Source organism: Maylandia zebra, linkage group LG3 (genome assembly GCF_041146795.1).
Source record: "Maylandia zebra isolate NMK-2024a linkage group LG3, Mzebra_GT3a, whole genome shotgun sequence".
In the NCBI taxonomy this organism is placed as follows: Eukaryota; Metazoa; Chordata; class Actinopteri; order Cichliformes; family Cichlidae; genus Maylandia; species Maylandia zebra.
In genome coordinates this window covers 13,164,008-13,191,905 of record NC_135169.1, presented here as the reverse complement: position 1 = coordinate 13,191,905, position 27,898 = coordinate 13,164,008, and the positions used below count along the sequence as shown (strand labels likewise).

The 27,898-nt window shown below is 40.8% G+C and overlaps 4 protein-coding genes across 5 annotated transcripts; all 4 read right to left on the bottom strand.

Moving 5' to 3' along the window:
• Positions 1-2,367: 2,367 nt before the first annotated feature.
• LOC143416971 (Fc receptor-like protein 4) lies at positions 2,368-4,160 on the bottom strand. 2 transcript variants are annotated; one of them, XM_076882621.1, is made up of 7 exons: positions 4,075-4,160; positions 3,955-3,990; positions 3,427-3,687; positions 3,102-3,347; positions 2,859-3,026; positions 2,651-2,773; positions 2,368-2,556 (listed from the first exon to the last, which is right to left on the bottom strand). In XM_076882621.1, the coding sequence occupies exons 1-6, from the start codon at positions 4,121-4,123 to the stop codon at positions 2,673-2,675; spliced, it is 861 nt and encodes a 286-aa protein (XP_076738736.1). In that variant the 5' UTR covers positions 4,124-4,160; the 3' UTR covers positions 2,368-2,556; positions 2,651-2,672. The 2 variants fall into 2 exon arrangements, with proteins under 2 accessions (XP_076738736.1, XP_076738737.1); XM_076882622.1 differs by lacking the exon at positions 2,859-3,026 and having other exon boundaries at positions 2,368-2,773.
• Positions 4,161-8,609: 4,449 nt separating this feature from the next.
• Positions 8,610-10,740, bottom strand: LOC143416970 (low affinity immunoglobulin gamma Fc region receptor III-like). The gene is made up of 6 exons (XM_076882620.1): positions 10,613-10,740; positions 10,493-10,528; positions 9,925-10,185; positions 9,600-9,845; positions 9,351-9,524; positions 8,610-9,244 (listed from the first exon to the last, which is right to left on the bottom strand). The coding sequence occupies exons 1-6, from the start codon at positions 10,659-10,661 to the stop codon at positions 9,141-9,143; spliced, it is 870 nt and encodes a 289-aa protein (XP_076738735.1). The 5' UTR covers positions 10,662-10,740; the 3' UTR covers positions 8,610-9,140.
• A 7,886-nt stretch (positions 10,741-18,626) lies between these two features.
• On the bottom strand, positions 18,627-24,016 carry LOC143416969 (putative high affinity immunoglobulin gamma Fc receptor IB). The gene is made up of 6 exons (XM_076882619.1): positions 23,966-24,016; positions 23,850-23,885; positions 20,702-20,965; positions 19,614-19,859; positions 19,391-19,531; positions 18,627-19,307 (listed from the first exon to the last, which is right to left on the bottom strand). The coding sequence occupies exons 1-6, from the start codon at positions 23,994-23,996 to the stop codon at positions 19,204-19,206; spliced, it is 822 nt and encodes a 273-aa protein (XP_076738734.1). The 5' UTR covers positions 23,997-24,016; the 3' UTR covers positions 18,627-19,203.
• Positions 24,017-25,093: 1,077 nt separating this feature from the next.
• LOC105940570 (Fc receptor-like protein 5) lies at positions 25,094-27,670 on the bottom strand. Its single transcript, XM_076879727.1, has 6 exons — positions 27,364-27,670; positions 27,244-27,279; positions 26,649-26,912; positions 26,324-26,569; positions 26,072-26,248; positions 25,094-25,963 (listed from the first exon to the last, which is right to left on the bottom strand). Exons 1-6 carry the CDS (start codon positions 27,392-27,394, stop codon positions 25,860-25,862), a joined length of 858 nt encoding a protein of 285 aa, XP_076735842.1. The 5' UTR covers positions 27,395-27,670; the 3' UTR covers positions 25,094-25,859.
• Between the last annotated feature and the right edge of the window lie 228 nt (positions 27,671-27,898).

Here is a 27,898-nt window from a genome sequence, read left to right as displayed (position 1 = left end):
GTTTTCAGAGCTAGCCTAAAGCTGCTCTCAGAAACACGGAAAACACACAGTGACAAAGGCTTAACTCAGTGTGAACACACCCAGAAATGATTAACAGCATGATCAAGGAACAAAAAGTCGGAGCTTAAATTAGACTCACAGTTTTTTAAACATGCTTTATCTGTGTCTGTAGCTCAGACTGACCTTTGAACCAGAAGAATGACACATTAGAACATTTACTCAGCTCGCCATCAGTCTTTGTTCATACAGCAGGGACCAAACTAGGTGCAGAAACGCATTAATGAGGTGTGTCTGTAGGAAATGTACAGATATTTATTTTACCTCTCCAAAAGCTGATTCTGTTCATCTGGACGTAGCGTTTTGTGGGAGAAACGTTTCATCACTCATCCAAGTGACTTCTTCAGTCTCAGCTGGCTGCAGGTTTCCTAATTTATAAACAGTACATTTGCATAATGACTGAAACCAGCCCACTGAAGGAACAATGGGCTGGGAGGTCAGTTCCTTAATCTTAATTATGCAAATTCTCATGACCATTGATTAACAACCACTGACCAAAACCCACTGATTAATGGCCATGAGTACCATTCACAGAGAGTTGGGGAATGGCTGTAAGATGGAGAAAGATGTACCCTTAGGCCCCCTCCTCTATTCAGAGGTTTAAGTGTTAAAGAGTGTCTACTGGCCTGTAGGTGTAAACAGACTGCAGAGTCCTGGCCTGTAGAGGTAGCTCTTCTGTGTTGTGCCATCCGCTTCGCCAGAGGTTGATGTATAAATCCTGACAATCCTCCTGGCACTTAACAGCGTACACTATGTTACTCTGTTTGTGTCGGGGGACCCGATCCTTGGGGTAGACCAATTTTTGGCGAAGCGTATTTTGGGGTTTAAAAGCTACAGAGACCCGGTGTTTTGAAAAAATGCATCTCAACTGCTCCGATACTCCTGACAGAAACGGGATCACTACAGGTTTTCGCTTGGGCAGCAGTTGTCCTTCTCTCCTGGATCAGCTGGAGCTTTCTTTAGGTGCCTTTCCAGCTTTGACAAAAGTCCAGCTGGGATAACCACATTTACTCAGGGCCTTCTTGATGTGCTGTTCTTCTGCCTGTGTTCAGAGCTGCCCACCAGCGGGTTGCGGATCGAAACCAAAAACTTGGAGATGTTATAGGTGACAGAGTTGATCATGCAGACTATCGGTCTTAAAGGTGCACCCTGTTTATGTATTTTCGGTAAACCATACAGACTTCGTGTAGACTCCCCTGGATACAGCCTGTGGTATGAGGTCCAGTCAATAGCCTTGTCTTGTTCTAACTGCTTCAGAGAACTCTCCCCAACTCTCTGTGAATTGCCATTGATCAGTGGGTTTTGATCAATGGTCATGAGAATTTGCATAATTAAGATTAAGGAACTGACCTCCCAGCCCATTGTTCCTTCAGTGGGCTGGTTTCAGTCATTATGCAAATGTGCTGTTTATATGATCGGGGAAACCTTCAGCTGAGACTGAAGAAGCCACTTGGATGAGTGACGAAACGTTTCTCCCACAAAACGCTACGTCCAGATGAACAGAATCAACTTTTGGAGATTTACTTACCTGAATGATTGAGCATGCATCAAGTTATTTATTTTACATTTATCATTTAATTATTCATATAAATAAATATGGAAACCAGCAAAACTGATTATTGACATAGTTCCCTATTTATTTAATTCTCTGGAGTATAGGTGTGCAGAACATTTTTTATGCATCTTCCTTGGATGTCATCACAGGAGAATTCAGCTCAGGCCTGTGCATGGAGGCAGCAGTATATTTCTGCCTGCCGGTGGTCTTTATGCTTTACATACTTTCTGTCCCACTGGATTAACACCTGGCTCACTGTTTGCTGAGAAAGGCCGGATAGTAAATAATCAGGAGATGCAATGGTGGGTCAACTTTGAATAAAGATAATTATCTGAGTCTGCTAGAAAATGTTTTCTCTACAACTTTATTAGAAGGTTTTTATGTTATTCCCAGAAAAACAGGATGAGCTCTGGAAAGATTTCCGTGAAATCTTTTTCAGGTTTCAGGTTTCCATAGTGTGGTTTAAGGTGGTTTGAGAATGAGCAGAATAACCTGACATGCATGTGTCTGGGCTGTCGGAGTACCTGACAGAATCCATGATCCACACTGATCATCCAACAATCCTGCTTCCAGGGAACATTTCCACAACAAGTTCTAGTGATGCTCTCAAAGAAGGAAGTTTGAAGTAATGTTTCTGTAAAATGTTATTTCATAAAACGTCCCCACAGTGGACACGACAACAGTGAAAAGAAATCTCCATTATGGGACATTATATCAATTAGTGAATCAATCAGACAGGCCTTTATTTGTCACATGCAATGTTACACATACCTGCGTTGAAAATTTGACCGACCATACATATATTGCACAAACATCACATTGGGAAGACAGGTCGGAAACAGAAATAAATGTAATGGTTTGTACAATAATTAGTGACAGAGCTGCAGTGGTGCACACAGTACATGATGGATCTTTTCCTCTGAGCAGGAATATTTACTGGTTATCTACAGAAAAAAATTTGAGAGATGAACATCAGAGTCCATTTATTCAAATAATCTCCACATCAGAGATGGAGAGGACAAAGTTAGTGAGACTCACAGAGACACAACAGAGCTCTGATTCAGAAGTGATACTCTGTAGTGACATCGGTGATGACATCATGATGATCATCCAGTCCCTGATCAGGGTGAGCTGGCAGGATTGAGACACGAATGTTATTTCCTGCAAAAATGTAAGAAATGTTTCAGCTGTTAATTTATAGAGAATTCTGCATATTGATTAATCAGAGAACGATTCAAAGTGTTACCTTTAGTTCTCTGTCGACATAAAGACACGACAAGGAGAGTGGAGATAAAGTATGGACAGAACACCACCAGGTGGAAAACTACAAGCTCAGGTGAAAATAAGTCAGGATGCAGAGTTGATGGAGTGGGAGGTGGTGTAGAGGTGGGTGGTGGTGTGGTAGTAGGTTTATCTGCAGACAGAATCCCACCTGTTCAGGTGAATATGTGGATGGAATAAGAGGTGAAATCAGAGTGAAGCTCCTCACCTGTGACAGTGATCCAGCTGGATGGAGACTCTCCATGACCGCTGATGTCACACTTGTAGAGGCCTTCATCAGACCTGGAAACATGCTGGATGGTCATGTGACCTGTAGGCTGCTTCCTGATGAGGGAGCCATCTTTATAGAAAGCAGCTGGGAGGTTGGAGGGAGTGGTCTTTGTTTTACAGAGCAGAGTGACGTCATCTCCCTCCATCACAGAGAGGACAGGACTCTGCAGGATCACTGATCCACCTCAACACAGAGACAAACTACAGCATTTCATCCATTTACACACAGCTTCATCAACACTAACTCCACACACTCAGCTTACCAGTGACTGTCAGGTTAACCATGTTACTGATGGGACCCTCTCTGGACTCACACCAGTAAACTCCACTGTCTGACAGGAAAACATTGTTGTTACAAGAAGAACCAGCACCTTCTCCCCACCCATCTCCACACTGAGTCCTGTGTTGTTTGCTTGTGTTTCTCCTCAGAGTCCATCCAGCAGAGCTGTCGTCCTCCTCACAGCTCAGAGACACAAAGGCTCCTTTAAAGAACTGAGAGCTGCTGGGACTCACAGTCAGACCAGCTGAAAACATATAGAACTACAGTGTCAGTGCAGTCTTATACAACCACTTAAGTCCTCATACCAGATGTCATTGTATGGTCAATAAATCAGTTGTTTCTTGCATTAGACTAATTGCCAACAAGCAATTTTTGGTGTGTTTGATCTAAATAAGACATGACAACATTTAGACTGAACAAGAGTAACTCTGACATGTTCTTAATAAATGTGTCCCACAGTCTCCTGAGAGAGTGAGTCAGGTTTACAGTGTGACAGAAGAAGGTTACTGACCTTGGTTTGTGGTGCAGCTCAGCAGTGAGATCAGAACTAAAGAGAAATTAAACTCAGGTTAGTTCAGAGTTTCACATTCAACAAGACAGCAGAGGCATGAAAAACACAGAGTGAGCTTACAGAGCAGACACAGCAGAGACGTTTCCTCCATCCTGCTGCTCAATGACATCACACCAGCTCTGAGATCAGTTCATGGTTACACTGAGTAAAACCCTCCTCTTCCTCTTTCTCTGTCTCTGGGTCTTAGACTTGTGGTTAGAAAAAACCTTGTGTGAAAAAGCTTTGTGTGTTTATTTCTCTGCTTCCTTGAAACCAAAGTTTTACACGTTTCAACTGAATATTGAATAAGAATTAAAAGCAACAATATCTACGACTGACAGTTGACCTTGAATGCAACACCAGTACCTGTATGATGTCTTCACTGACTGTCCGACCTCTTTTAATGGATGTTTTCTCAGCTCTTTGAAATAATTATATTGACTGCATTAAAGTAATTATTGATTTAATTAATAATATCGCAGATTGAGCCAAACAAACTTCCTGTAGTTGACTGCACATTAACTGTGCAAACTTTAGTTGCTTTTGTGCTTCTCTCTGTTCCAACCACTGACTTGTGGTCCGAAAGACTAAATAACTTGAATGGCTGCACAACATCAGACTACACGTCACGCCCTGGTTAATGTTTGTGAAGGTCTGAAGGAGACGTGTGCTGCATACAGTGATCTTTGTTCATGTACCTGCAGTGACAACACAGATCACAAATCTTGTGTTTCTCCTCAGAATCTATCTGTCAGTTAAGTTAATACATTATTATTCCTACATTCAGTCATCACTCTATATTTAATCATCAAAACATTTATGTTACGTGGGATACAATATAGTTTTTCAGTTATCAGCACAAAGGTCAGACAACATTAAATGTGCTTTGCTGCAGCGCTCACGTGATCTCAGCTCATCTAGAAGGAAACCCAAAATCACAGACCAGAGCATCAGGATTATGATTCCAGTTTGTGTTCATATGAAGGATTTTTCAGTGTGTTATTTGATGACAGTTACAACACAACACATCTCTGTGTGTAATTAGTTCTACAGTAAATAAGTAAAGTAATCCTTTATACTAACACTGCTACTCATACTGTCTTTGCTGAAGGTTCATCATAAAGTTAGTGATCTGTCAAGCTTTGGTTGGTCTTTTAAAGCTGTACAAACAAACAAATATGTGCAGAATTAACTGAAAGAAGATGATCCTTATCATACTGATATTTCATAACTGTCAGATTAGAGATGCATGAAGTATCTGAGCGATAAATTTGAACACATTCTGGTCCTGCTTCCTCATTGTCTGCAGTAGTAATGACTTCAGACTGTCACATGATGACGTTACTGACTTTGGTTTGTGTTGCAGCTCAGCAGTGAGATCAGAACTAAAGAGAAATGAGTGTCAGATTAGTTTAGAGTTTGTGGTGTTTAATGAAGTGGTCAGAGAGCAGAGCCAGGAACATCTCCGTGAGCTGATTGTAAGAAAATAATGAAGCAAAGCCAGAGCAGGAAGTAGGGACATTGTTGAATTCAAAGATATGAAGAAGATTCATGTTACAGACAAACATCAGTGAAATCAAACTACAGACATGACTGGGGCATAAAATCAGCCCTGGCTTATTTTAGCCAGGGCTGATTTTATGTCTAGTCTCCGCTGGGCTGCCCAGGTTGCCTAACAACCATAATACTAACAGCTGGAAACGTTTCATACAGCTTTGTTTGACAGACAAGAAGGAGAGAATCTTTTGTTCATTTGTTTGTTTGTTTCTACATGAGCTTTGATCATTCTCTGTAGGATTAAGCTCAGCTATTGAACGGCGTATATTTTAAAGTAAAGGCTTTAAAACCAAATAAGTACAAACGTCACTAATGTCACATAACTTTGCCGATATGTGGCCAACAGTAATGTTTTAATGTTCTTCGTTATTAAACATTTGCACGCAAATAAGTGACATAATATTCAGTACTTACTTTTAAAAGTGTACTCTTCGGGCGCCCCTCATCCGCCATTTTTTTTCCGGCAAAATTATCCACACCCACCGCCGCGCTATGCATTCTGGGATATGTTGGGCAATGAAGTCTACACCGCCACATCCTTAAAATTCAGGGAAATGAAGGACGCATTTGAGGGCCGCATTTCGAGCAGCCTTCGAATTGGGACAGCCTTCGTCGCGTCGCTGTGACATAATCGGGCTTAAAATGCGGCCTTTAAGGCTGCAGACCCTGAATTGGGATACAGCCTATTGCTGTACAATGCCATCTGCCATCTTAGTTGAATTGGTCACATGACTGCATCATATGACTAAGATGTGTCATCATTTTCGAAAGCCTCGGTTTTTCCAGTCCGCACTGCGACGTGAAAACGCTGTTTTCGAATTTATCTGCGTTTTCAAAAAGCTCACATTTCCTTGACCAAAAACGTCGTCTCAGTGTGGACGGACGAAGGCCAAAATGGAGAGAAAAGGATGCATTTTCAAACAAAATCGGATTAGAGTGGACGTAGCCTTATTGTGACTGCTTTCCCTCCTCCTCCACTTCTTCTCAGAGTCACAGCCTCCTGTGACTGTGATGAGTCGTTACTGGTTGTTGCTGGTATGACTGTTGACAGTGCAGCAGCAGCCCTGAAGGCTAATATGTGATAAGAGTCTTTCTTCCTCTTTCTGCACTGTTACATATGAGTGCATCAGTGTGCTTTTCTCTGAGGATACAAGTGTTAAACCCACAAACATGTGACCCAACTAAACACTGGGTGAAAAGCTGACACAAACGCTGAAAAAATAACACTTTAATGTGTGAAGTCCTTCACCTGAATCTCAAAACATTAGAAATGGCTTTGTAACCATAATAAATGTGTCTCAGTCTCCTAGAACTAAAGATCATGTTTCCTCCGACCTGCTGCTTCCTGATAATCAAACCAACACTGAGATAAGTTCACAGTCACATCTAGTAAAACCTTCCTCCTCCAGTCTGTGACTGACTGTGTTGTGGCTTTCTCTCCCTCAAGCATTATGAGCAACTTTCATTAATTGACTGAAAAAAGTGGAAAAATAAAGTGTTAAAGATTCAAACTGAAACAGTAACGATTAACAACTGATATCAGGACCTGAAGGCAACATGAGCGTCTGTGTGATGCTTTCATTGACCCTCCGACCTCCTGTAAGGAGTGTTTGAAGCTCTTTTTACACAAAGAAAATAAAATTCAACTATTTAATATATTATTGATAGTACATTCAATGATTTTTTTCAGACCTTTTGCAGATTGTTAGATACCAGCTGTGTCTTCCTGTAGCTGAATGTAGGTCAACTGTGAGGTCTGAGTTGGAGGTGGGCTTTAGCTTCTCTCTGTTTCAACCACTGACTTGTGGTCAGAAAGATAGTAAATAAATGTTTGGCTGCACAACATCAGACTGAAAGAAACACTAAAGATGTGAATCAGAGTACTTTATTGATCCTTGTAGGGGAAATGTTGTGGGTTACAGTGCTTCAGTACAAACAGTAGGCAAGGCAAATTTATTTGTATAGCACAATTCAACAACAAGGTGATTCAAAGTGCTTGTAACAAAAACAGACAATACAAGAAGTAAAAAAAAAAAAAAAAAAAAAAAAAAAAATATATATATATATATATATAGAGAGAGAGAGAGCATGTGCAAAAAGGGTGTAACTATTGCAGTGTTTACAGTGTGTTAAGTGGATGCGTTGTACAGGGAGATGGCCACAGGCAGGAATGATTTCCTGTGTCGTTCAGTGGTGCTTTTCGGTAATCTCAGTCTCTCACTGAACGTGCTCCTGTGACTGACCAGCATGTCATGGAGTGGGTGGGAGGTGTTATCCAACATTGTCTTTATCTTGGACAGCATCCGCCTCTCCGACACCACCTTGAGGGAGTCCAGCTCCATCCCCACAACATTACTGGCCTAACGGATTAGTTTATTGAGTCTGTTGGCATCTGCGACCCTCAGCCTGCTCCCCCAGCATGCAACAGCATAGAGGATCACACTGGCCACAACAGACTCATAGAAAATCCTCAGCATTTTCTGGCAGATGTTGAAGGACCAGAGTCGCCTCAAAAAATAGAGACGACTCTGGCCCTTCCTGTAAAGTGCTGTGGTGTAACAAATTATTTGTTATCAAATCAAATGTGATTTACATGTGGTGGTCCTGAAACATTGACCTTGACCTACTTAGAAATGTCTGACAGTCATGAACAGTAAAATTAGGATTTCAGTCCTGCTTCGATTTGATTTGTACTTTCACTCATATTTCTATGGATGTAGCATGTTGCAGCTAATGCGTGCTCCACCCTGTTGCACACATTTGATCACTTATGACAACAACAACAAGAAACACTGCTGTGAAATAATTGAAGCTACAAACTAAATGATCCAAAATCAGTCGATCTTTCATACTGTCTGTGGGTCTTATGAGCCAGGCTGTGACAATGTGCGGGCTCACCTGGGATTCAGACCCAGGACCTCTCATTTCATATGAGGCTATGACAAAAAGAGTTGGGACAAAGAGAGCAGGGGGCCATCACAGCACAAACCACATGAGCTGTACGTACAGATACTAAAGAGTGACACGGACAACTGGAGCAGTGTGAAATGTTTCACAGGATGTGGCTTTAATAACAAAAAAGCACCAACAAGAAAGAGTCAATTTCAAGGCTCACTGAAAAATTCACAGTTTGTGTTGATCCAGGAAGAGGTGAAAAGACAAAAACTGCATTAGTCCAGTCTGAGTCATGTGATCATGTGTTTACAGTCAGGCACCAAAACGCTATGACAGCATCTGTGTGTGACGGGTAGATTTAATTCTGGTCAGAACCATCAGGACACCTGCTACTCCAGTGAGGTGATCAGGTAGGATGTGGAAACATGAAATACAAAAATCGAATAGGAAGTAGCGTGACTTTGTCTTTTTCTCTGATATTTGACCTGAAAATGTCTTTCATGTAAAAATAAGCTGAAAACGTCACACACACACAGTACATGATGGTCTCCTCCTGTGAGCAGGAATATTTACTGTTTATCTACATAAAAATATCCAGAGATGATCATCAGAGTCAATTTATCCAAATAATCTCAACATCAGAGATGGAAAGGACAAAGTTAGTGAGACTCACAGAGACACAACAGAGCTCTGATTCAGAAGTGATACTCTGTGGTGACATCAGTGATTACATCATCATGCTCGTTATCCAATCCCTGGTCAGGAAGAGTGGGCTTGGTTGAATCACTGATGCCAATTCCTGAAAAAAACAAAACAAATGTAGAATATCTATCGGCTGTTTATTCTTGAAGAGACAGGATTTAATCATCAGCACATTCATTTGTCAGTGAATGATTCAGTGTTACCTCTGGCTCTGCATTGATATAAAGACATCATGATGAGAGTGGAGATGATATATGGAGAGAAAACCACCAGGTGGAGGACTATTCTGAATGCAAGCTGTAGAGAGGAGTCAGCAGTCAGATCTGGAGCGGTGGGAATAGTTGTAGTGGTGGGTGGAGCTGTGGTTGCAGGTTTTCCTGCAGAGAGAATCCCACCTGTTCAGGTGAATATGTGGATGAAATAAGAGGTGAAATCAGAGTGAAGCTCCTCACCTGTGACAGTGATCCAGCTGGATGGAGACTCTCCATGACCGCTGATGTCACACTTGTAGAGGCCTTCATCAGACCTGGAAACATGCTGGATGGTCATGTGACCTGTAGGCTGCTTCCTGATGAGGGAGCCATCTTTATAGAAAGCAGCTGGGAGGTTGGAGGGAGTGGTCTTTGTTTTACAGAGCAGAGTGACGTCATCTCCCTCCATCACAGGGAGGACAGGACTCTGCAGGATCACTGATCCACCTCAACACAGAGACAAACTACAGCATTTCATCCATTTACACACAGCTTCATCAACACTAACTCCACACACTCAGCTTACCAGTGACTGTCAGCTTAACCATGTTACTGATGGGACCCTCTCTGGACTCACACCAGTAAACTCCACTGTCATGAGGGAACACAGTGATGTTACAGGAAGAACCAGCACCTTCTCCCCACCCATCTCCACACTGAGTCCTCTGTCGTTTGCTTGTGTTTCTCCTCAGAGTCCATCCAGCAGAGCTGTCGTCCTCCTCACAGCTCAGAGTCACAAAGTCATATTCAAAGAACTGAGAGCTGCTGGGACTCACAGTCAGACGAGCTGTGTGGAAGAAGAGGAGACACATACATTACATTGTTATCAGACATATTTTACACTGACTGAATTCACATTGTGAGTTGTTTTCTGCTGACTTTCAGTGATGGGAAATTATCACTTTCGTTCTTGCACCTCACATTTATATGACATCTAATCATTTAGACTGATATAATAACATGATTAGATACACCGACAATGACTGAGGAGGAGTCTGTCTGCAGTTAGCTGCACCATGTTCTTAATAAATGTGTCCCACAGTCTCCTGAGAGAGTGAGTCAGGTTTACAGAGTGACAGAAGAAGGTTACTGACCTTGGTTTGTGGTGCAGCTCAGCAGTGAGATCAGAACTAAAGAGAAATTAAACTCAGGTTAGTTCAGAGTTTCACATTCAACAAGACAGCAGAGGCATGAAAAACACAGAGTGAGCTTACAGAGCAGACACAGCAGAGACGTTTCCTCCATCCTGCTGCTCAATGACATCACACCAGCTCTGAGATCAGTTCATGGTTACACTGAGTAAAACCCTCCTCTTCCTCTTTCTGTTCTTCCCTTTTCTCTGACTCTGGGTTTCAGACTTGTGGTTATAAAAAACCTTGTGTGAAAAGACTTTGTGTTTATTTGTCTGCTACTCTGAAGCCATAGTTTTAAAACACAAAGTAAAGATAAAAAGCAACAAAATCTACAACTGGCATTTGACCCTGAATGCAACACCAGTACCTGTGTGAGGTCTTCACTGAGTATCTCACCTCCTTGGAGGGAAAGTTGCGCAGCTCTTTCTTGACAATTACATTTTAAATGTATCGACTATGCTAATGTAATTATTGATTTAATTAATAATATCGCAGATTGAGCCAAACAAACTGTGTCCTCCTGTAGCTGACTGCACACTGACTCTGAGGTAGAAAGCTTTAGTTGGTTTGTGCATCTCTCTGTTCCAACCACTGACTTGTGGTCAAAAAGAGTAAACACATTGAGTGGCTGCAAAACATCAGACTACACATCATGCTCTAGTTAACATTTAGAAAGGTGTAAAGCAGACATGTGTTGGATACAGATAGTTGTGTTCATGTACCTGCAGTGAAAACACAGAGTCAAACATTATCTACCAATAATGTTTATAGGAGACGCTGTGACATGAACGAAAAGGGCTAAAAATTCACTGATTTGTTGACATTCAAAGGACAATACCTAAAAAACACAGAGGTAACAGAAAACACGGACACTACCTGACGTAAACTTACACATTTGTGGATTCCTCTACAGATATCAGATGTAAAGCACAGATGTAGAGGATCATCATCAGCATACTGTCAGTGTCTATATCTGAAAATAAAGATTTTTAACAACTCGGTGATTTGTTGACTTTCTGCCTAAAAACAAAAAATAGAGACAGTAAAAAACACGGACATTTACTTACTTTGAGTCACACGTTTGTGAAATCCTCTACACATTTAGCAATCCAAGTACAGACATGGATTTAGGTGCACACACAAAATGACATTTACACACATGCATTTGCTGCAACAATATCCACATAGAATCCTCTTTCACATGAGTTGGACAATGTAAGGAAAGCTCCATGTGCGAATTACGGAGAAAGCTGTAAGTTGTCAGCATTAGCAAATTGTACATTTTAACATTAGCTTTTTAAAATTGTATTTTAATCCTCAATGTTCTCAGAGGTTTGTGCTCAGTCAGGAAGACAAGAAGCGATTAATGAATCCACTCCCAGTCACATGATGTTATTTTTACCATCTACTGGACACTATTTAAAGTAACATGTCAGTATCTGTGAGTGAAAGTGAATGATGCATATCCTCATCTGAGCAACCAGATTGTCCATTGATTTCAATAACAACACAGGAAATGCTATAATAAAACAGTCCTTATCAATAACTCTTTTATGTGTTCCTCAAATATCACTGCAGGTTTCATTTAGAGATAAACTGGATGCTACTGTCAATAATTAGTTACAGAGTTGCTGTCGTACACATAATGATGATAGAAATCTTCCTTTATGAAAGAATATTTGGTTTTTAATTTAGATAAAATGATCCAAAGATGAACATCAGACTCAATTTATTCTAATAATCTCCACAACAGAGATGGAGAGGACAAAGTTAGTGAGACGCCAACATCATCATGCGTATCATTCAATCCCTGCTCAGAGCGAGCAGATAGGATCAAGGTATAAAGATTGTTTAGTAACGAGTCCATTAGCTGAGCTATGCCAGAAAGCAGTAAGTGAACACCAGAGTGGTGTAAATCATGTCCTCTCTGTCATCCTCTACACGAGTCCTCAGGGTCCATTTCTTGTTCAAAACACTGTGCTGTACATTATGATTCAAATAAAGACTCCAAGGTAGAGTGAATTAACAAATAGTGAATGTTTACTAAGGGTTACGTTGCAAAGATCCAACTAACTCCAAAGGTTAAATAAAAAAAAGAATCAGCAAACCAAAGTCCAGGTAGTTTCAGGAAACACCAGGAGTCTAATCAGCTCATCAGAAAAGAGGACAAAACAGGAAATACCAAAATAAAACAAAATGTACCAAAACATGTTCCTTTAACACCTGATCTGAAAACATCTGCAGGTTTCATTTAGAAATAAGTTGGATTATTTGTACAAAACAGTAGTTACAGAGCTGCAGTGGTAAACACACAAACAAACCAGGAGATTTAAGCTAGAATACAAAACAAAATATGACAAGAATTAAAAAAAAGAACAAACTAGGCATAAAGCAGGATAATAAATATGACTTAAATTTCAAGTTAAAAAGTACTGGAGCAAAGACCCAGGCCTGAGAACAGTCCATGGACCTGAGAAGGAAGGAGAGGGACTGAGGAAATAGCCAGAGGAAACATTATCTATATAGCAGATGTTTGGTGTTTTTTCTCCAACATCAGATCTGAAAGCATCTGCAGGTTTGAATTTTTAGAAATAATCTGAATGCTTTGAAGAATCCCTTAGTTACAGAGCTCCAGTAACACACACAGTATATGATGAAAATCCGCCTCTTAGGATCAATTTATTTGATCTTCCCCTGCCAGTGGCAGACGCCCTCAGACATCGCTGCGTTCGTGGTTCTTTGTGTCTGGGGGTGGGCGTCCAGGTACACACCGGCTCACTCCTGGTAGCTGCTTGTCGGGGCCTGGAGCCTGGGGCTCACTCGGGCCACTTCAGGGGTGGGGTGCCCTCGCCCTCTCGGCCTGGGGCTCGGTCACTCTGGCACAGCTGGCTGCAACCCAACTTTGCCAGACGGGCGCGTCACTGCAACTCCCCCTGGCTTCTGCTCCGCGGCTGCTGAGTGAGCCCCCATCTGGGACTCTCCTCAGCTCTTTCTGGGACAGTGGCGCGGCTGCCCCTCTGTTGGTCTTCCTTGGTCTCCTGTGTTCTGGGGGCCTCTGGATGTCTGGAGCCTGGATCTCCTCCATACCTGCTTCATGCCCTGGAGGACGGGGCTGTGGCCCCCCCACACCCTCTAGCAGATCATTACATGAAGGAACCTTTTAAAAACAAGTGCGTCCATGCTCACAGGTGTACACACTGGTGATCACACCCACAAACTACACCCTTTTTGGCTCCTACCTCAAAGCACACTGTGTTCTGTCGATCTTACGTGCTGCACAATAATGTTTAATATTTTGTATTTACTGTTATATTCCCATATATCATTGTGATGATGTTGTTTATTATATTGCTCTCTTTTTTGCCTGTTTTCTCTTTTTTTTTTCTCAACAGGTGATCCAGGTGATCGATAGATGGATTTTTTGTCTGTTTGTTTTGTTGGTTTATGTTTTTTGCCCTCTATGACAGTTCCTCTTTCCCGCTGTTTCTTTCTCCCTTTTCCTTTCCCAGTCAAGTCTGTCCCGTATTTAGCAAGTGAAAATAGAATAAAATAAACAATAAAAGGTGAACCAAATAGACCATTATGGCAAGGTTGGGATGGTCCATTTGGTAAAGTAAATCTGTTGGGCATCTTTCTTTGCCCTTAGACAACAATTCTGATGTCAAAAGAGCCAAACAGGACAGGCAAAAAAAAAAAAAAAAAAAGGATCAATTTATTTGTTTAGCTAGATGAAAATATCCCGAGATGAACATCAGAGCCCATTTATTCAGATGATCTCTATGCCAGTGGTGAAGAGGACAAATTTATTGAGACCCACAGAGACACAACAGAAGTTTGTTTCAGAAACTATGCTCTGTGGTGACATCAGTAATTACATCCTCATGTTCATCATCGAATCCCTGCTCAGGATGAGTGGGCAGGTTCAAGATGCAAAGTTTGTTCCCTGCATATACAAAATATGAAAAAGTATCAGATGTGAACCAATGAAGAGTTCAGATGAAAAGAATATAATCATCAGCATATTAGGGGATTGATTCAGAGTGTTACCTTTGGCTCTGTGTCGATGTAAAGACATCATGAGGAGAGTGGAGATGACGTATGGACAGAATACAAGCAGGTGGAGGACCACTCTGAATGCAAGCTGGAGAGAGCTGCAGTCAGGGGGTAGTGCTGAGGTGGTGGGTGGAGGTGGGGTTGTATGTTGGTCTGCAGAAAGAATCCCACCTGTTCTGGTGAATATGTGGATGAAATAGGAGGTAACATAAGAGTGAAGCTCCTCACCTGTGACAGTGATCCAGCTGGATGGAGACTCTCCATGACCGCTGATGTCACACTTGTAGAGGCCTTCATCAGACCTGGAAACATGCTGGATGGTCATGTGACCTGTAGGCTGCTTCCTGATGAGGGAGCCATCTTTATAGAAAGCAGCTGGGAGGTTGGAGGGAGTGGTCTTTGTTTTACAGAGCAGAGTGACGTCATCTCCCTCCATCACAGGGAGGACAGGACTCTGCAGGATCACTGATCCACCTCAACACAGAGACAAACTACAGCATTTCATCCATTTACACACAGCTTCATCAACACTAACTCCACACACTCAGCTTACCAGTGACTGTCAGGTTAACCATGTTACTGATGGGACCCTCTCTGGACTCACACCAGTAAACTCCACTGTCCAATGGGTGGATGTAGCTGATGTTACAGGAAGAACCAGCTGGTTTTCCCCACCCATCTCCACACTGAGTCCTCTGTTGTTTGCTTGTGTTTCTCCTCAGAGTCCATCCAGCAGAGCTGTCGTCCTCCTCACAGCTCAGAGACACAAAGTCTCCTTTAAAGAACTGAGAGCTGCTGGGACTCACAGTCAGACGAGCTGTGAGGAATTTAGTGTATTTTTACTAAAATTAATTGACCTGCTGACTTTTACAATTCATTAATGGATGACAGGAAGACATTACCATAAGCATACATTAAGGTAATTACGTTGCATTTGTATCTAATTAGTAATTTAATGAATTATTATTCTTAAGAACACTACTGCAAACAACCAACACCATCTAGATAACAATCACAGGAATATTTCAGGGTTTTTTTAAGCATCACATTTATTTAACTTCACCTCAGCTTATCAAAAGTCACAACAAAAATCACAGCGTGATCTCCAAGTCTGCATAAGTCTGCACTAACATGTCATCATCTATGTTTTTTCATCATGATTTTATGCTGACAGTTGCAACACAACATATCTCTGTGTGTAATTAGTTACTTTTTAAAGGCAGTAAATAGGCTTTTTAAATAATGAACTGTTAGTCTCACAGCCTTCGTGAAATGTTCATAAAATTAATGATCTGTCAGGTTAGTTCGTCTTTTTTATCTGTAAAAATGGATGAATAAATACAGACATGAGAGAAAAATGTGACCCTCATTGTATTAATATTTCATAACTGTCAGATTACAGATGCATGAAGTAGTCGAGGACTAAATTCAAACACATTGTGGTCCTGATTCATCATTGGCTGCAGTAACAACTAACAATGTTAATGACTTTAAACTGCGTGACAGTGCCATATAATGAACTTACTGACCTTGGTTTGTGTTGAGGCTCAGCAGTGAGATCACAACTAAAGAGAAACGAGTCTCAGGTTAGTTCAGAGTTTGTGGTGTTTAATGAAGTGATCAGAGAGCAGAGCAGACACAACATCTCTGTGAGCTGATTGTAAGGAAAGACTGAAACAAAATCAGAGCAGGAAGGAGGAAGACTGTTGGATTCAAACACGTGAAGAAGATTCATATTACAGACAAACATCACTGAAAACAAACTACAGAGTGTTTTATGAGCTTTTTAAAGATTTCATCATCTGAATCTTCCAGAAATACACAGAGTGAACTTACAGAGCAGCCACAACAGAGATGTTTCCTCCATTTAAATCCTCAAACTTTCTGTTAGATGAAGTTGATCCTTTTCTTCAGGACGATGGAGGAGTTTTCTTTGAAGCTGTCAGAGACGAGGACGATGTTAAACACAAAGTTTGATCTTCTTGTTAGTGACAGCAGGTCAGCTGAGACTTGTTGCTGCTTTTCTGTTCTGATGTCAGAGAGACATAAACTGTGTGGCTGCGACTGCACCCTGCATCACCAACAACACACTGACTTTAGTTCAGCTCAAGCGTCATAAACTGGCTTCAGTGCAACTAAAACCTGCACGAGCCTAAAACAAGAAGCAATGAACCAATTATCACATCTACTTTAACATGTGCAGTCTGAGTCCTAACGTAACAATAATGTTCAGATGATCTCAGATCTATAAATGGTGTCTGCTCCCTGACATCAATCCTAAGAAGTAACTGAGATCAGCTGCAGTTTGACAGCCAGTAAACGCGTCTCTCTGCTTCTTCTTCTTCATTATGTCACAGGGTCAGTGTGCGTTTCTCCACCAGGAAGCAATTTTATATGAGAGTTAACCCCACAAACACAAACATGTGGTCCTAATAAACACTGACAGAAAATCAGCTTTATTCTTATTGACTGCTCCAGCTGGCTCAAACACTGAAGAACTACACAGTAGAACATGAGCTGATGTTTATACCTGAAGTGTAAATGACACATTTCTTTTCTATAAATTCAGTTTTAACTGCAATTGGGTGTTGAATAAAAATATTCTATTGCACAGATATATTTCCTTATGTGTGGATGTTTAATTTAGAAAAACAGGTGACATCATCTAGACTGTCAGAAAATCAGGTTTGGTGATGCAACAGGGAAAGGATTTTTTCTTTTTTAAATAAATGTGTCCCACAGTCTCCTGGAAGAGTGAGTCAGGTTTACAGTGTGACAGAAGAAGGTTACTGACCTTGGTTTGTGGTGCAGATCAGCAGTGAGATCAGAACTAAAGTGAAATTAAACTCAGGTTAGTTCAGAGTTCTGAAACGTTTCCTCGTGCTGCTCGCTGATATCAGACAAAGACTGAGTTCAGGTCACTCTCATACAGAGTAAAACCCTCCTCTTCCTCCTCAGCTGTGACTCGGTGCCAGTGTTGTGGTTTCCTCTCTGAACTTCATGCAAAAGTTAAATTATTTGGTGGAAATAAAGCAGAAATACAAAATTTTAAATGAAAAAAATTGAACCAGAACATGAAGTAAAGATCAACAGCAACAAAATCTACAACTGCACCTGAAGGCAACATTAGCAGTTGTGTGATGCCTTCACTGACTCTCTGACCTTTACTTGTGAAATAAATGCATCAAGCACTGTTTGAAATACATTTTCACAATTAAATTAAAATAAATTCTTAAGTGTTTTATTGACAATAATGATTTTATCAGTCATGTTGCAGATTGTTACAAACCTGCTGTGTCTTCCTGTGGCTGATTGTAGTTTAGCTGCGAGGTTTTTGAGTTGGAGGTGGGCTTTAGCTTCTCTCTGTTTCAACCTCTGACTTGTGGTCAGAAAGGCAGTGAGTTCACTGTTTGGCTGCTCAACATCAGACTGCACGTCACAAACTGATGGCTTTTAAAGAACATCCTACCTATCAGCACTAAAGCACAGTGCTGATAGAAAACATGGACCTACTTTAACTCTGTTACTGAGTCTTAGAAATGTCTGACAGTCATGAATGATAAATATGATTTCAATTCTGCTGTTTTCTAGACTCCAATTAATTTTTATTGAATGTATTTCAGTTTGATTAATTTCTCATTTTTGTTATTATCATGACCATATAATGCCCAAGTAGCATCCTCTGTAGATGAAGAAGCTAACATAATACTTTTCACTATTTTGCAGGTATCTCTATCTGTATCTAGCGACAAATTGCATGATCCAACACCAACTAATCTTTCATACTGACTGTGGGTCTTATGAGCCAGGCTGTGACAATGTAAGGCTTGTGTGGGATTCAGACCTGGGACCTCTCACAACCTGTCATACGAGGCTATGACAAAAACAGATGGAGAAAAAGTGCAGGGGGTATCACAGCTAAAACCAAATGAGCTGTAGGTACACGAACGAGAGGAACAGTTTAAAGAGTTTCACAAGATATCATTTTAATAGCAAAAGCACCAATAAGAAAGAGTCAATTTCAACACTTTTACACTCTGTCAGTATCTGTGAGTGAGCAGCAGCAACAACCTGCCGTTGGAATTCAGTCAGAAACGTCAACAATAGGACGCCAGGTAGTTCAAACTGATGATCGCGAAGGAGGCAGAGCAAGCAGAGTTGGCAAAAGTTCAGACATTAAGTACAAATACAAACACTACTGTAAAAAAATACTCCAGTAAAAGTTGAAGTACTGATTCAAGTTCCTTACTCAAGTATAAGTAGAAAAGTGCAGGCTCTGAAATGTACTCAAAGTAAGAAAGTAGAAATTAGCTCTATTTTCAGTCACCTACATTGTAGAGGGTGACTTTGCCTGTAAACAGTAAAATGTGCACAGTCAGAGGTTAAAGTGGGTTCAGTAGGTGGAGAAACTCTAAAATTGATTGTAGTGACTGAGTGTAGGGCATAAAATCATAATTTCTATTGAGAGCTCCAGTAGATTTTCTTGGGAACATTTGCTGCTTATCTACATAAAAATATCCAGAGATGAACATCAGAGTCCTTTTATTCATATAAGATTCACAACAGAGGTGGAGAGGACAACATTAGTGAGACCTAAAGAGAAGCACCAAAGCTCTGATTCAGAAGTGATACTCTGTGGTGACATCAGAGATGACATCATAATGCTCATCGTCCAGTCGCTGCTCAGGCTGAGTGGGCAGGATCGGGACACGGAGGATTTTTCCTGTAAAAATGTATGAAGTGTTTCAGCCATTAATTTATAGAGATTTCAGCATATTGATTAATTAATGAATGATTCAGTGTTACCTTTAGCTCTCTTTCGATACAAAGACACCATGAGGAGAGTGGAGATGACGTATGGACAGAACACCACCAGGTGGAAGAGCAGTCTAATCACAAAGTGGAGTAAGGACGAGTCAAGGGGCAGAGGTGTGGTTATATGTTTTTCTGCAGAGAGAATATATGGTTATTTCAACCACATGTGAATATATAATGAAAAAAGAGGTAACATAAGAGTGAAGCTCCTCACCTGTGACAGTGATCCAGCTGGATGGAGACTCTCCATGACCGCTGATGTCACACTTGTAGAGGCCTTCATCAGACCTGGAAACATGCTGGATGGTCATGTGACCTGTAGGCTGCTTCCTGATGAGGGAGCCATCTTTATAGAAAGCAGCTGGGAGGTTGGAGGGAGTGGTCTCTGTTTTACAGAGCAGAGTGACGTCATCTCCCTCCATCACAGGGAGGACAGGACTCTGCAGGATCACTGATCCACCTCAACACAGAGACAAACTACAGCATTTCATCCATTTACACACAGCTTCATCAACACTTTAATGCCTGGCTTCTGATGGCCTTGTCTCGTCTCGTGTAACTTTAACCCTCAGAGAGTCTTTCAGTCTTGTTCTCTAAAACCTAAAGAAGATGGATTTGATCATCTGGTAACTGGGTTCATTAGTGCCCGATCCCAAAACGTAACATATTACGCTATGTGACAACACATCTCTATGCTACACGTTCAGAAACAGGAGGAAACATGAGAACTGTTTGGACTGAATCAACACATGTATATTTATTTTACTTTCTCTTCATGAATAGTTTTGGAAAAGTCTATCAAACACGATTAAGGTTGTTGTTAAAGTTAGGGATAAGTTTATGGTTGGAATAATAATAATAATGTATACTTCATTGAGCGATGGGAAGGGTGCAGCATCATGCCGCAGGACCGTATGCTGCTGTCTACACCGGCGAACTCTCACCCCATTTACCCACCCCTTTAGCTTCCTGATGATGTGATGTGTTTTCGTGTCATGTTGTGAAGATTCATGTGCTTTTTGTGCTGAGGGGTTTTTGTTTTCTGTTCTCATACTGATCTTCTACCAGGAGCTCAGTCTGAGTAGAGTTCTCTTTTTCTCTCCTCCACTGCCCTCTTGTGTCCTACATTTCATTTGTTTTCTTTCCACTACCTGTTCTGACCTGTCTCGCCAATGTGATTTTTGTGTAATATATGTATGGTTGGAGGAGGTCCAATCTTGCTACAGGCAACTGCAAGTGACAAATAAAAGCTTTGTCATCATCATAATCATCATCAACACAAACTCCACACACTCAGCTTACCAGTGACTGTGAGGTTAATCATGTTGCTGACGGCACCCTCTCTGGACTCACACCAGTAAACTCCAGTGTCCCATTCAGGAATAACTTTCATGCTACAGAAATATCCTGGTCCTTCTCCCCACACAGCTCCACACTGAGTCCTGGTTTCTGTGCTTGTGTTTCTCCTCAGAGTCCATCCAGCAGAGCTGTCGTCCTCCTCACAGCTCAGAGACACAAAGTCTGTTTCAAAGAACTGAGAGCTGCTGGGACTCACAGTCAGACGAGCTGTGAGGAACAGGAGATGATATATAATATATTATAGCCATTTTTCAATAATTCTGACACTATGGTGAACAGCTCCTTCGAATCGATGGTTTCTGTGGAAGCATATACACTTGGACAAATAAAGAGGATAATATCTGATTCATTGTTATTTTTGCTGTGAAGAGCAATATACGCTTGTCATTTACTTAAACACTGAGATCAAAAGTGTTCATAAAAGTTGCTTTAATCAAACATTTACTGATATATAGAGGGAAAGAAAGAGACTCTTGGATGAGCTCCAAAGAGTTACAGGAGAGAGAGATCGGCTCTGTGCTGTGATTGTATTAAATTATATCAGAAAATCAGACAGAACAATTTCCAGCTCTAACTTTCATCTGTTTTCGTTTTTCCTTTTCCCACTGACAGAAAATATCTCAAAAACCGAGAAAGTCATGCAGATTTATTTAACCAAAACGTCAAACTCAGACTAAATGAAAAATAATGCATATGTCATCTATCCATAGCAGCATGCATATCAAATAAAGTTTTAGGAAAGTTTCTTCATTCTTTGCTGAAAAAGTTCTGTTTCTTCCGATTTAAAGAAAATAGGTATTTATCAGTTTGAAATGGACTATTACAGTTATTACAGTTTCCCAGAATTAGCCAGTGATAGCTTTTGTAAAATATGTCCTTTCTTGTCGAAGGAAAACTATTTTTATTTTTAAAAAAATATTATTTTCAAAATTAAACTTGAGAAAGTTGATCGGCCCATTGCTTAAGTGTTTGGATTCTGGCGCCTAGGTCCATGCACAAAGCTACAGGAGCTTCTAGCTTTGTTTGACTGTGTGTACAACAAACCCGATGACATTAACTACCAGAAAGTTGAAAGACCAAACAAAAACACACTTTGACACCAAAGACTGGGCAGGCAAATGATTCAGCACCAAAACAGCTAAAAACGTTTGTGGTTATTAAAATAAAAATGCTCATCTTTCCTAAGGAGCTTGCAAAGAAAAGCATCTGGACTTCTTTAAGTTGCTTGAAGACACTTCACCTCTTATCTGAGAAGCTTCTTCAGTTCTAAGGTCAAAGGGTGGACAGTCCCAGATTTAAGCTCTGTGGGTGTGTCCCACAAGAGGGTCATGGACCCCTCATCATCCTCTACCTATTCACACGAGCCAAGGTGTGAAAACAGTTGTAGGCCACAATCTGAATCTGTCATGATGTAAAAAAGCTTCTTGGATGAGAGGTGAAACATACAGACGCTTTTCTTTCCAAGCTCCTCAGACTACGATGACCTGGATGACTGAGAACCAGTCATCCAGACATGCCCATCTTTTCTCACTATATTCATACATTTGTTTATTGTGCATTGTACTGGATTACTAAGCAACTGAAACAGCCTCACATATGTTAACACAGGGGAAAATAGTATTTGCTGAAGTACACTGTTTTTGTCAGCTTGTTTACTTTAACAGTCTCAATGTTTCTTTCCTTGTTGTACAGGGATTTCTCCGTTTGTACAGACATCGGTTTCAGGTTGTTTCGAAAGATCAGTATAATTTTAGCTAGTTGGTTTCAGTATTTCTCAAAGCCTCGCTATCTTTTACAACCCTTAACCTCGTACAAATGGAAGATAATTTCTGCTGACCTTTGGTTTGTTTCATCTGCAACATTTTTAGTATTCCTAGTCTAATTCTGATAATTTTGATAAATTCAAAAATTGTAGGAAAAAAAGTAGCCAGAAAAACACAGGACAAATCGACTGTGCTAAACTGGCCAATTACAATAGTCGTGAGCTGCATTGACCCGACTTGAAGTCACAGTTCTCTGGAGGTGTCCATCGGGCTAGTTGGAAAGTTAGGACACTGAGGTTAAAATAGACTTTCCGGTTACTTCATAGGTTACAACACAGATTTCCCACAGGAGTCTAAACAAGACCTTAGGAAAAAAACTAACAAATGGACAACTGTACCCTCATACACACAATAATAACATGGACTAAACCACCACTCAAAACCACTAGCACTTTATATAGCCTCTGTAGGAATTATCTACATATTTCACTGATCTAAACTGCACTACTGTAAATGCTGTAGACACAATCATTATGTACAATAGGATAATTATAATTCTACAACTGTTTACAACTGTTTATAACTTGCATAGCTCATATTTCATATTTCTGTATAGTTTTCATATTTATATCCTGTTAATACCCTGTACATAGCTTGTACACTCACTACAGCCTGTACATACTTATAGTACAGCAGATCTCTACTGTACAATATAAAGCGCCTTGAGGCGACTGTTGTTGTGATTTGGCGCTATATAAATAGAATAGAATTGAACCGTGACACTCCACATTGTTCTCCTCCATAAAAACGACATCTGCATCTGCTGGGTCCAAAGTGGTCAGTTACTGTCATGGGGTTGAGTGTGAGGAGTGAGGACCCAAATGCAGAGGCCTCGAGGCAGGCTAAGTTTAACTGAAAGCAAGCCGTTTAAAAAATATTAACTTATTGAAACCGAAAGCATTACAATTAAAAACTGGAACCTGTGCTAAGGCTGGACATATTATAACTGGGAGAACAGACACTTTGACAAAGAGTATACGTAAAGAAAAGGAAACTTGAGAGAATGAGACAACTAAACAATTGAAGTAAATCAAAGCATACAAGACAAAGGAAGGAACTGAAAGAGGAACAAAACTAATGCAACTATGAACTCAAATAACAACTTACACACTAACAGGAAAAATGCATGTGTGTGTAACTAGTAAAAACAAATTCAACAAAAAAGAGGTCTGTCTGCAGTTAGCTGCACCATGTTCTTAATTAATGTGTCCCACAGTGTCCCGAGAGAGTGAGTCAGGTTTACAGTGTGACAGAAGAAGGTTACTGACCTTGGTTTGTGGTGCAGCTCAGCAGTGAGATCAGAGCTAAAGAGAAATCTCAGGTTAATTCAGAGTTTCACATTCAACAAGACAGCAGAGGCATGAAAAACACAGAGTGAGCTTACAGAGCAGACACAGCAGAGACGTTTCCTCCATCCTGCTCTTCAATGGTATCAGACCAACACTGACATCAGCTCATAGTTCACTTCAACTACAACCCTCTTCCTCTTTCTTTGTCTGTCAGTTTTGTAACTTCATCCCCACTGTATATCATGAGAGGAGTTTCTTTGTTTGACCAAAATAAACCAGAACATAAAATAAAGACAACAAACTAACAGTAGAAACTTAAGGCAACATAACTACACATCTATCTCACTCATCTACAATAAGTGAGATAGATGTGGTTTGGACAAGGCAACGTCTCCCTGCTTCAACCACTGATTTTTGGTCAGAGAGAGAGGAAATAAACTGTGTGCCTACTTCTTTCTGCCTTCACATTTTGAAAATCCTTGTTCCTTTAGTCTTGATTCTACATGTTTTTACATGTCTGAAAAGCACATCAGACACAAAGAGCTGTGTTAATATAACTGCAGTGAAAACACAGGCAGAATCGGCCTTCATCTCCTTATGATATTCAGAGGAAAAAAGTGTGTAGGTCTCTTTATATATGAAATGCAAATGATCATAAATCAGTGATTTGAAGACTTATAAAGGACATCCTGCCTAAGGATCATACAGAGCTGATAGAAAACATGGATGTTGATCTCCTTTAACTCTGTTAATGAGTTGTAGAAATGTCAGTGGGACAAGTGCTGTAGGGAGCAGTTCAGAAGGGGAATGGTCTGAAGGTGAAAACAGTTCAGAAGGTCGACCAGCAGATGACCTTGTTGGAGTCGTCTGCTGGTTTGTTAGATCACTGTGGAGGTCTAGTGACCATTGTCCTCAAAGGGAGGATGCGTTTAGGTCTGGAATCACCCTGGTAGAGGAATTTTCAGGCAGCTGCAGTGTCCAGTTTCCTTTTGAAAGAGAAGGTGAGCACAGGGAAGTAGCTGGTAAGAAACACAGCAAAGGAGGTGAAGGGACATGAAGTGTAACAACAACAAAATCCTTTAGCCAAGTCAGGAGTCCATTAGTCCTGGGTTCATTTCTTGGGCAAGTGCTCTGACATACAATGTAAATCAAGAATCAGATACAGACTCGAAGGCAGACTAAATTAACAAAAGTTAATCTTTATTGAGGATGAAGTTGGAATGATTCAACTAACTCCAAAAGTTACATTTTCAAAAAGCAGCGAACCAAAGTCCAGGTAGTTTCAGGGGAAAAGGTTCAGATGGAGTCACCGCCTGGTAGTTATAATTCCAGTCAAACATCAGGAGTGTAATATCCTCATCAGAAAGGAGATGAAAACAAGAATTACCAAAATAAAACAGGATGTAGAATAGCATCTTCCTCTAAAACCTAATCTGAAAACAGTTGTAGGTTTCATTTAGAAATGAGTTGAATGCTTCGTACAATAGAGTAGTTACAGAGTTGCAGTGGTAAACAAACAAGCAAGGAGAGTTAAGGTAGAATACAAAACAGAACATGAGAAGAATTAAAAAAAAGAAGATACCAAGCACAAGACAGAATAATATAAATAAATTAAATTTCAAGTTAAAACATGCTGGGGAAAAGACCTCGGCCCATGAACAGTCCAGCTACTTAATTATGCAGGACAGGGACATAAAACATGAACATTATCTATGTAACAGTTTTTAGGTTTTCCTCCAATATCAGATCTGAAAACATCTGCAGGTTTGATTCAGAAATAACCTGAATACTTGGTGAAAAATACCTTAGGTACAGAGCTGCAGTAACATACACAGTACATCATGGAAATCCTCATCTTAGGATGAATATTTGTTGTTTATCTGCATGAAAATATCCAGAGATGAACGTCAGAGTCCATTTACTGCAATGACGTCAGAGGTGAAGAGGACAAAGTTAGTGAGACCCACAGAGACACAACAGAAGTTTGTTTCAGAAGCGATGCTCTGTGGTGACATCAATAATTACATCCTCATGTTTATCCTCTAATCCCTGCTCAGGATGAGTGGGAGGGATTGAGACGGAAAGTTTGTTCCCTGCACAAACAAAAAATATGAAAAAGTATCAGATGTGAGACAATGAAGATTTCAGAACAAAAGGAGTTCATCATCAGCACACTAAGTGAGGAAATGATTCAGTTTTACCTTTAGCTCTGTGTCGATATAAAGACACCATGAAGAGAGTGGAAATGAAATATGGACAGAACACCACCAGGTGGAGGACCACTCTGATAGCAAGGTGGAGGGTGGAGGAGTGAGAGGCCAGTGTTGTGGAAGAGGGAAGAGCAGAGGTGATGGGCTTCACTGTGGCTGTAGGGTTTTCTGCAGAGAGAATCCCACCTGTTCAGGTGAATATATGGATGAAATAAAAGGTAACATAAGAGTGAAGCTCCTCACCTGTGACAGTGATCCAGCTGGATGGAGACTCTCCATGACCGCTGATGTTACACTTGTAGAGGCCTTCATCAGACCTGGAAACATGCTGGATGGTCATGTGACCTGTAGGCTGCTTCCTGATGAGGGAGCCATCTTTATAGAAAGCAGCTGGGAGGTTGGAGGGAGTGGTCTTTGTTTTACAGAGCAGAGTGACGTCATCTCCCTCCATCACAGGGAGGACAGGACTCTGCAGGATCACTGATCCACCTCAACACAGAGACAAACTACAGCATTTCATCCATTTACACACAGCTTCATCAACACTAACTCCACACACTCAGCTTACCAGTGACTGTCAGGTTAACCATGTTACTGATGGTACTCTGATTAGACTCACACCAGTAAACTCCACTCTCCCATTTGTACGTGTAGCTGATGTTACAGAAAGAACCAGCTGATTTCCCCCAGTCAGCCCCACACTGAGTCCTCTGTTGTTTGCTTGTGTTTCTCCTCAGAGTCCATCCAGCAGAGCTGTCGTCCTCCTCACAGCTCAGAGACACAAAGTCTGTTTCAAAGAACTGAGAGCTGCTGGGACTCACAGTCAGACGAGCTGTGAGTAATAGAGTAGTAGAGGATATTTAGACCAGGCCCATATTACATTTCATATCTTAACTTCTAGTCCCATATTCCTTGTTTTCATTCACTATCAATTGTTACTGGATGATAATAAATCAGATATTATTTCTTACATAAGAGTCGTTGTTAAGGTGCAGATGTATTTGAGTGTAAGACATCTGTTTAATTGTAATTCAACATGAAATTATGTAGACTGACAGGAGTAAGATAACATTGATTTGACTGAAGTTTGGCACCATGTTCTTAATTAATGTGTCCCAAGAGAGTGAGTCAGGTTTACAGTGTGACAGAAGAAGGTTACTGACCTTGGTTTGTGGTGCAGCTCAGCAGTGAGATCAGAACTAAAGAGAAATTAAACTCAGGTTATTTCAAAGTTTCACATTCAACAAGACAGCAGAGGCATGAAAAACACAGAGTGAGCTTACAGAGCAGACACAGCAGAGACGTTTCCTCCATCCTGCTGCTCAATTATATCAGACCAACACCGACATCAGCTCACAGTCACTTCAAGCAAAACCCTCCTCTTTCTCGTTGACTGGCTTTCAGTGTTGTGGTTTCCTCCAGAAATGCACTAAAGTGAACATCAGCACCTGTGTAATGCCTTCACTGCCAGTCCGAACAAACCACAGGGATGTGTTATAGCTCTAGCTGACACAGAGTAAAATTACTGACTATGTTACTGAAAGGATTGATTTTATCAATTGTGTTACAGATTGAAAGAAACAAGTTTTGTCTTCCTGTAGCTGACAGCAGGAAGTGACCTGGAGGTGGTTTTGTTCCTGTTGACTTCTCTCTGTTCCAACCACTAACATGTGGTCAGAAACTGTGTGGATGCACGACATCAAACTGCATCAGGCTGTGGTTAAAGATTTTAAAGGTATTTGGCAGAGGTGAGCTGACGTTTGATCACTTCTATCAGCTAACAGACTTTTTGTAAACCCTTTAACCATACATGTCGTT